The sequence below is a fragment of the Castanea sativa genome, chromosome 1 (genome assembly GCF_040712315.1).
Source record: "Castanea sativa cultivar Marrone di Chiusa Pesio chromosome 1, ASM4071231v1".
Taxonomy (NCBI): Eukaryota; Viridiplantae; Streptophyta; class Magnoliopsida; order Fagales; family Fagaceae; genus Castanea; species Castanea sativa.
Genome location: NC_134013.1, coordinates 88,253,707 through 88,262,569, shown reverse-complemented (window position 1 = coordinate 88,262,569; position 8,863 = coordinate 88,253,707). Strand labels below are relative to the sequence as shown.

Below are 8,863 nucleotides of genomic sequence, written 5' to 3'. Positions count from 1 at the left end.
TCCTTTACTTTTTATTCTTTTTTGAATGAAAGAGTAAGTTATTGTTAAGGCAACAAAACAATTACAATAGTGGGTTACAATTATAATCAACATGGTCTTTACTAGCTTTTCCTCTGTCAAAATGTATTCGTTCAGTTTACCTTCTTTTGATGGAGTGGGGGATAGAGTTGTAAAGGATGCTTCCCCCATTCTGTATAGCATTGCTCCGGATAAAGGGGCCACTGTGATTGATTATTTGTGCTTTATTAATAATAGAAGACGTTTGATGATGTTCGAAAATTAATTGACTTTTTAATATTTTGCCACATAAACTTTGTTAGCTTCAAAATTACCTACTATCTAATAATCCGAAGGCCAGACGTTCATCTTGACCGACCTCACAAATAACCGACCTCAAACTTATATATTAACAAAAAGTTCTTTCAAGATAAATCAATCCTCAATAACCTCACAATTACTTCAAAGAAAAAAAAAAGTTTCATTGTTTTCGTGCCTCACAAATACTTCATACCTCACACAGTCATACTTCAAAGAAAAACAAGACCCCCTTCATTCAAAAGTTGCTTTATCAATTCAATATGGCACATGACATGAAGTGGTCAAAAATTCAAGTTCTTGGAAAAGGATCCTACGGAACTGTGTATTTAGCAATGGCAAACCGAGTCGGTTCCGCTCTCTCCTCTCCTTTTTCTGGCTTGATAGCTATCAAGTCAGCGGTTTTTCAAAACACTTTATCGCTTCAAAAGGAGGCCAAAATCTTGCAAGACTTGGTTGACAGCCCTGAGATTGTTCGTTATTTTGGAAACGATTTGACTATTGAAAGTGGCGTAGGGTTCTATAACTTGCAGCTAGAGTATGCGTCAGGAGGCACCCTTGAAGATTTAATCAAGAAAACTGGAGGAAAATTAGTGGAATATGATGTCCAAAGGTATACTCGGATGATTGTTAAAGGGCTTCGCTGCATTCATGAAAAAGGTTACGTACATATATTGTGACCTGAAGCCAGCAAATATTCTTGTTTTTCGTTCCAAAGCTGGTAGAGGCAATGCTATTAAGATTGCTGATTTTGGAATATCGAATATTCTGAGAGAGGAGAATGGTTTTGTGAATAGAAAGTTTTGCTTTCGAGGAACTCCTATATATGTCTCCAGAATCTGTTGCATTAGGTGAAATTGAAGCTCCTTTGGATATATGGTCTTTGGGATGTATAGTCATTGAGATGATGATATATTACTGGAAAGCATGCATGGAATTGTACAGGTCTAGAAGATTTAGGGCATGTTTGTTATACCATTTCAAACTCACATTTTTATATTTTAAACAACATTACATACTCTTTCATACACTTTTTCACTCACACGTATTTCAAAAAATTACAAAAATCTCATCTCAAACTACTCTACCAAACACCCTCTTAATATTTCAAGTTGTTTTTGGAAAGGAGCCACCAAAAATACCCAAAACTATGTCAGAACTTGGGAAAGATTTCTTGAGGAAGTGTTTTGTAAGAGATCCTAGAAAGAGGTGGACTGCTGAAAGAGATCCTAGAAACATCTTTTCATCATTGAAATTGAATGTTTGACATCTACAAAAATCTGTCTTGGTTGTTCTGCATCAATTTCAAGGAGACTGTCTTCCTCAGAAACTTTGCTTCCTCCTAGATTTTATGTTTGACATCTTTTCATAACTGGCAACTTGGATGGGGTTATGGAAAATGATAGTGTGGCCCATGGACAGCAATATGCAAACAGTTTCTTCTCAATTGCAGGTTTAGCAGTGATTTAAAGGTTAAGCGTTACTCTAGCAACTTTATGCTATGGGGTGGTGGGTCTGCTTATAGGGATCAAATCAGTACGTTTTAATAAGAAATATTTGAATATCAATCTCATTGATCTCATCAGTATCATTCAAAATCTCGTCAATTGCCTTCTAGTGAATGAGTTTAACAACATCAATGAGTCGAAATGAAGACTAAGATAGAAAGGTTCTAGCCTTTTAGGTATATGTAATGAGTTTGGATATGTGTTGCCTTGGTTTTAGCATTATCTTGGATTTCAGCTTTATTTTTTATGGGATCTTGGATTTTAGCTTTGATTTCTTGGATTACTTTACTTCAATTTATACTATGCATTCAGAGTTTTGTAGGCTTTTAATCCATAACTTGTTATGTCACCAATTGGAGTAGAAAGACAAATTATATACGTCATTTAACTAATAAGCCCTTTTTGTCCCTTAGTTGGAATCAAATCAGTGGTTCTATCCCCATAGAATTAGCTAACTGCTCTTCACTAGCCAACTTGTCTTTAAGTCACAATTACTTAAATGGAAGCATTCCCTCTCAATTCAGTGACCTTATTTATTTACGTTTTATTGACCTCAGCTACAATAATCTCATAGGCAACATTCCCCTTTATCTTGTTAACTTGGAATTTAACCTGTCATACAAGTCTTTGGAGGGTCAAATCTCAAATATTTTCCGAAATCATAGTTTCGATGCATTTATCGGCAATAAGGATTTATGTGGTGACTTCAAAGGTTTCTCTCGCCTTTCATCTTCCCAAATTATGAGCAAAATAAAAATGTCACTTCCCCTCACAATTTTCATTGTGCTTTTACTTCTTTGGGTTATAGGGAAAACACAATCCAATCCAAGCAAAACAAAAAATGGGACTTGTTCTCAATATGGAATTTTGATGGAAAAATTGCATATGAAGATATCATTGAAGCAACAAAAGACTTTGACATTAAATATTGCATTGGAACAGGTGGTTATGGTAGTGTTTACAAAGCACAATTGCCTAACGGTAAAGTTGTTGTCCTAAAAAAAAACGTCATCGCTTAGAGGCTGAGGACCCAAGTTTTGACAAGAGTTTGAAGAACGAGGTACAAATGTTAACGGAAATTCGGCATCAAAACATTGTGAAACTTCGTGGCTATTGCTTGCACAAACGATGCATGTTTTTGGTTTATCAATACATGGAAAGGGGAAGCTTATTTTGTATCCTAAGCGATGATGTTGAAGCATTGGAATTAGATTGGCCTAAGAGGATGAACATTATCAAAAGCATAGCACATGCCTTATCTTACATGCATTATGAATGCATCCCAATAATTATTCATCGTGATATATCAAACTCTAAGCTAGAGGCTTTTGTCTCCGATTTTGGCACAGCTAGACTTCTTGATCCTAATTTCTCCAACCAAACTTTAGTTGTTGGGACCTATGGTTACATTGCCCTAGGTGAGTTTTTGTGTAATTATTATAACTATATCCCATCCCTTTAACACCTATTATTTTATAAGGTTAGCCATGTGGGAATTTTTATAACTATATCCTGCTTCCTCGAACCAAACGTTTATCTTATTGTTTGTTATATGAATTGAATCATGCAGGGTGCAAGCAATCATTTTCACTACCGAATTTTTACCCAATAACTACTTTTGACCAACCTTTTCAAGTAGAAAATTAAAAATATATATATAGGATAAATATTTACATTTTTAAATAGCTTCCATTTATTTTCCTATGCAGAACTGGCATATACTATGGTAGTGACTGAAAAATATGATGTTTACAGCTTTAGAATGGTGGCACTAGAAATATTAATGGGAAAACACCTAGGAGAACTCTTGACTACATTATCAACGTTATCTTCTCAAAATTTGATGTTAAAAGAAATATTAGATCAATGTTTGCCACCACCAAATCGTTCAATTGCACAAGATATTTTCTTTGCTGCTCCTATAGCCTTTGCATGCTTACGCACCAAACCAAAGTCTCGGCCTACGATGAAATGGGTGTCCCAACAATGTCTTTCAGGTAAGAAACCACTAGCCACCCCCTTGCATGCAATTTCGCTATGGTAGTTAAGGAAGCAAGAAACTTATATGATGGGAGAGACTGAAACTCAATCATGTAGTGCTTGTTGTTAGGTTGTGTATCATATGGTTTGATGAACTTATGAGAAAAGAAATTTTTGTGTATGAATGATTTTCTTTTTCTTTTTCTTTTTTTGGTAAGAAAAGAAAATTCTATTAGAATGATGTAATTCTGTAAGGTTTATCCATTTTCTTTATGATTTGTGGCCTATATCATGCATCATGAAATATAGGTGTCTCATCAAAGAAGGAACTATTAGGGCGGACCATGGACACTCCTAGTTCCTTGAAAGTTTTAGTTATAATATTTGCTTTTATATATATATATAAAGTAAATATTAAAATCATAATATTCTTCGTTCATATTAAAATCAGATGGGACCCATACATGATTTTGTTGTGCTACTAGTTTTACGGTTACAAACAATAACAAAGCTTTTCATTGTCAAGGGCGAACCCATATTTGGGCTAGTTGCGGAAAAATGATATGGTGTAATAGGACCCCCTCTATTTGAGAGAACCATTTGTCTCGCTAGGTTCATTAAAAGTTTAGTCCTTCACAAAAAATTCATATATAGATAACTTTTCTCAATTGTAATTCTTTAGGCTATTTTGCTTCTTCTTATAATCTCTTTTTAATAAAATTATTTTTACCTACTCAAAAAAGAAAATTAGTATATTTGACTATTTTAGTTTTTCTTTTGGAGTTTAAAAAAATAAGAAATGTCTCAAATTAAACATTAACAGATATGTTTAGGAACTAGATTTTAATGACATTTTTTGATGCATTGGTCCGTTAAAATATTGACTAAAGTACATTTTGATTTTTGCGTAACATAATGTTTCATATGATTTTGTTTCCGCATGAATGAATGCTTTAAGCATACTTTTGAGTCATAAAAATGTCGACCACTCACTACAAAAAACGCGTTTTTGGGCCGCGTTTTTTAGCCGCGTTTTCGTAAAACGCAGCTACAGACAGGGATTTTGAACCGCGTTTATTAAAAACGCAGCTCCAGGAATGACAAATAGCCGCGTTTACTAAACGCGGCTATAGACCCGCTTTGAAGCCGCGTTCTTGGGGGCTGAGGCTGCGTTTGGTTGGGTAGGACTATAGCCGCGTTTTTAGAAACGCGGCTATAGGGACTTTTTTATTTATTTTTTCATTATTTCTAGAGCTGCGTTTGATTAAACGCAGCTCCAGACATGTTGAAGCTGCGTTTAATTAAACGCAGCTTCAACATGTCTGGAGCTGCGTTTAATCAAACGCGGCCTAACATTTAGTATAAATAAATAAATAAAAATCCCTAAATCAGATCGCTCTCCCTAAATCATCTCCACCCGCTCCTCCAACGAAGAAGAAGAAGAAGAGTGCGTAGGTTAAGCACCGTTGAGTCGTCCTCGATGGGGAGAATCGGCGCCGTTGAGTCTTCGTCTTTGACGGCGGGTGATCGGACGGTTGCCGATGGTGGTGGTGGTGGTGGTGGTGTTGTTGTTGCTGCTGAGGTGGATTTCAATCTGTTGGAGGAGGAGTTTCAGGTACAGTTAGCCCTAGCGATTAGCGCTTCCGATCTCGATTCGCGTGAGGATCCCGAGACCACTCAGATCGACGCCGCGAAGCTGATTAGTCTTGGTGGCTCCGCTTCTATTTCTGATAATCAAGCCCTCGTTAAGTTTCTCTAACCTCGATATTGGGTACGGTACCTATCAATTTCGAATCTTTATCGTTCTTTTATTGCAAATTGTGTGTGAATTTGAAGCTTCAATCCAGACCGATTCATCAAAAATTGGGTCTCGCCTAAAATGGAGAAATTGCCATGCGTGATTTATTTAACAACATATTAAACCAACAACGATTTTAATTACAAACAGTGTATTCTTTTTTCTTTTCGTTTTTTTTTTAATTATTTTTGTTATGGGAAGATTGAGAACTCTTAGTGTAAAGAAAACAGTTCTACATCATGAGAGAGTCCAGTAAAATGAAAGTGAGGATACTGTTCGATCCAGGTGACAAAATCCTGGATATTCCTTTTTTTTTTTTTAACCCATAATTGTTTGCTTTCTGTGTCTTTATGAGTCAAAATAATTACTATATTAATGCATATATAAAGATTGATTACAGCCTTAATTATCGTGAAAAAACTAACAACGTGATTCAGTTCATTTTCTAATTGGTTTTAGACTTGACTCTAATCAAAACTGAAATTTTAATTAATTTATATTATACTCGTACTGATTTTGATAATTTTCACAGGAATTGAAATATGCGAGAGATTTGCCACAATGGCAATAATTGTGAACCTCGTGACATATTTAGTTGGCACAATGCATCTTCCTAGCGCAAGTGCTTCCAATTTTGCATCAACATCAGGGGGCACAGTATATCTTCTAAGCTTGTTTGGAGGCATTGTTGCAGATTCTTTCTTAGGCCAATATTGGATGATAGCCATTGCTGCTACAATTCGTGCAGGGGTGAGTATACTTTTAGCATGTTAACATGCAATCGTAATGTGATATTTATATGCTACACCTTTTTCTTTTTCTTTTTTAAATTTTAATCCAAGTATTCCGCTTCCTTGCTTGCTAAGTTCTATATTTGATAATTGTACTAATAGATTGTCAACCGGGATAATAAATTAGGGAACGTGTTTGTTAGCCATATCCACTTCTCTTCCAAATTTATGCCCGCCTCCTTGCAATCCTACTTTATCCAACAAATGCGTAGAGGCCAATAGTCTTCAAATGGGCATTTTCACCATGGCTCGTATTTAACTAATATAGGAGTTGGTGGAATAAAGTCAAGTGTTGCAGGTGGCTTGGAACAGACCAATTTGATCAAAATGATGATAAGGAAAAGGCTCAAATGGCACATTTCTTCGCAGGTTCTACTTTGTTATCACTGTGTACCTTATTGGCTATAGTACTTGTGTACTTACAAGATCAAGTTGGAAGAAGCTGGGCATATGGGATTTGCTCGGCCTCAATGACACTTGCTCTCTTGGTCTTTCTACTGGGTACTAAAAGATATAGGTACAAGCAACGTTTAGGAACTCCTATAGTTCAAATTCTTCAAGTTATAGTGGCTGATGTAAAGAAAAGGAAGGTAGCGTATCCATCTAATGATAGTGCCTTATATGAAGACCTTTCTCAAGAATCAAGAATATATCATACAGATAAGTTTCGGTATGTGACCATTAGAATTGCTGCTTAATATTTTAGAAGTTTGCTGTCAATATTGTTTTCTTTCTCTTCGAAAATAATCTGTTCTCTTAGATTATGCTTTTCTTAATTTTTTTTCTAAGCCCATTAACAAGTTTTCTAAACATTGATCAGAATTGTTATAACTAAAGTATGCATATAGTGCCTTTTCAAAATAAAGGGGAAAAAAGTGTGCACATAGAGTTACAGCTTGCCAAACCTTTATGACCCTATGGCATGGAATCCTCCTTGTCAACCTTCCTAATCTCAATCACGTATTTTTGCATCACCCTAACTATCGAAAAATAGCAAAAAAAAAAGACCAGCATTATTTGTCTCAAATGATTCCCTACTCCTATATATACAACACCAATTAACTTTCAATAAGTGCTTCTTACCGATGATATCGCTTATCAATATTTCGAATGAAATGAGATGTCTTTTTGGATCCTTCATGAGTGCTTCAAGATGACTTATTGGATTTGCTTGTAGGGAGAGCTGGCCGGTATGGATCAAAATTTCCTGTTGGTAAAGTCACTTGTATAGATGCAGAGGATCTGCCCTTGCTTCATTCATCACTCGAATCTCCATCGCCCACGCTAGAGGTTATTCTACCATCAATGAAATGGCTATGCATTTGACTTCTCTTAAGCTCTTATTCATTACACGATAATTATGTGGTTTAGTATCATTTTTTTTTAATTATTTTTATTTTTATGTTGTGTCCTCTTTTCTTAATTGAAGTAACTCTTGCAATGCAGCTTGCTGGATTATTTCCTACCTTCGATCTCATGTATATGCATTCATGTGTACACCCAACAAATAGCCTCCATCAGATATTGGTAGGTTTTCATTTGACCATTTTTTTTTTTGTATCTTCTGTATCTATCATCTACTCATTTGTTTCATGTCTATCGATCTTTATGCCCTAGCTATTTATTGACTAATACATTTTCTAGAACAATTGAAAAAAAAAAGTGTCTGTAATCTGCGTAAGTGATCCCAAGGGTTGCTGATTCAACCTTTATCATGGTTTTTTTTAATGACGAGGAAAAGAAGGAAAATAAAATAGAAAATTCATGTATGTTTATGCGGAGATCATTGAATGTTGGAGCTTCACTCTCTTGCCCCCTCGCAAATGAGAGATTAACAAGATAAACAAATTATGATTGTCAAAAATAGCATGATTCCTCAATGAATGGGTTTGACTTTTATGATGGATGCTATCAAGTAGCTGAGAATTGTAACTGTTTGTTAAATAATTGAAACTTGTGCATTTTTTTTTTTTTTTTTGTCTGCATTATGATATCAATGTGTTTCCAATCGTGTGATACTTAAAAGACCTTTTTTCTTAAATTTTCCAGGAGCACTTTCTAGACAACGCTAAATTATCGGAAAATTATTTACACAATAATAATTGAGCTTGAACATTGTATCACTTGCAAAGAGAGCATAATAGTTACTATGAAATTGTAGTTACTGCTCCTAAACCGCTAGATCTTACTTGAATTCTAGAACTTGTATTTTATTTAGATTATTGTACAATGTTACTTATGGTTTGTGGTTTATCAAATTGTTTCTCATTTTATGTGTATAAATCTGTCAACTATTGTTTGCTATATGCATGGTGTGTTTGATAAAATGCCTAAAAAAGATTGTATTATGTGACACAAATGAGGCAAATTTTGGTTTTATTGGATGATTTGTTGACATAATAAATGTTCTTTTCTTGACTGATTTAAGTTGCATTATAATAATAACTTTGTGCTAGCATATTTTAGTTGCT

At 34.9% G+C, this 8,863-nt stretch overlaps 1 protein-coding gene, 1 long non-coding RNA gene and 1 pseudogene across 2 annotated transcripts; all 3 read left to right on the top strand.

The window, feature by feature from the left end:
• The first annotated feature begins 578 nt into the window (after nucleotides 1-578).
• LOC142636561 (MDIS1-interacting receptor like kinase 2-like) lies at nucleotides 579-3,933 on the top strand (annotated as a pseudogene).
• Nucleotides 3,934-5,283: 1,350 nt separating this feature from the next.
• On the top strand, nucleotides 5,284-7,090 carry LOC142636554 (protein NRT1/ PTR FAMILY 6.2-like). Its single transcript, XM_075810813.1, has 4 exons — nucleotides 5,284-5,512; nucleotides 6,134-6,351; nucleotides 6,495-6,526; nucleotides 6,691-7,090. Exons 1-4 carry the CDS (start codon nucleotides 5,284-5,286, stop codon nucleotides 7,088-7,090), a joined length of 879 nt encoding a protein of 292 aa, XP_075666928.1.
• A 451-nt stretch (nucleotides 7,091-7,541) lies between these two features.
• LOC142607737 (uncharacterized) lies at nucleotides 7,542-8,482 on the top strand. The gene is made up of 3 exons (XR_012839369.1): nucleotides 7,542-7,682; nucleotides 7,839-7,919; nucleotides 8,442-8,482. It is a non-coding gene; the product is annotated as an uncharacterized LOC142607737 (long non-coding RNA).
• The last annotated feature ends 381 nt before the right edge of the window (nucleotides 8,483-8,863 follow it).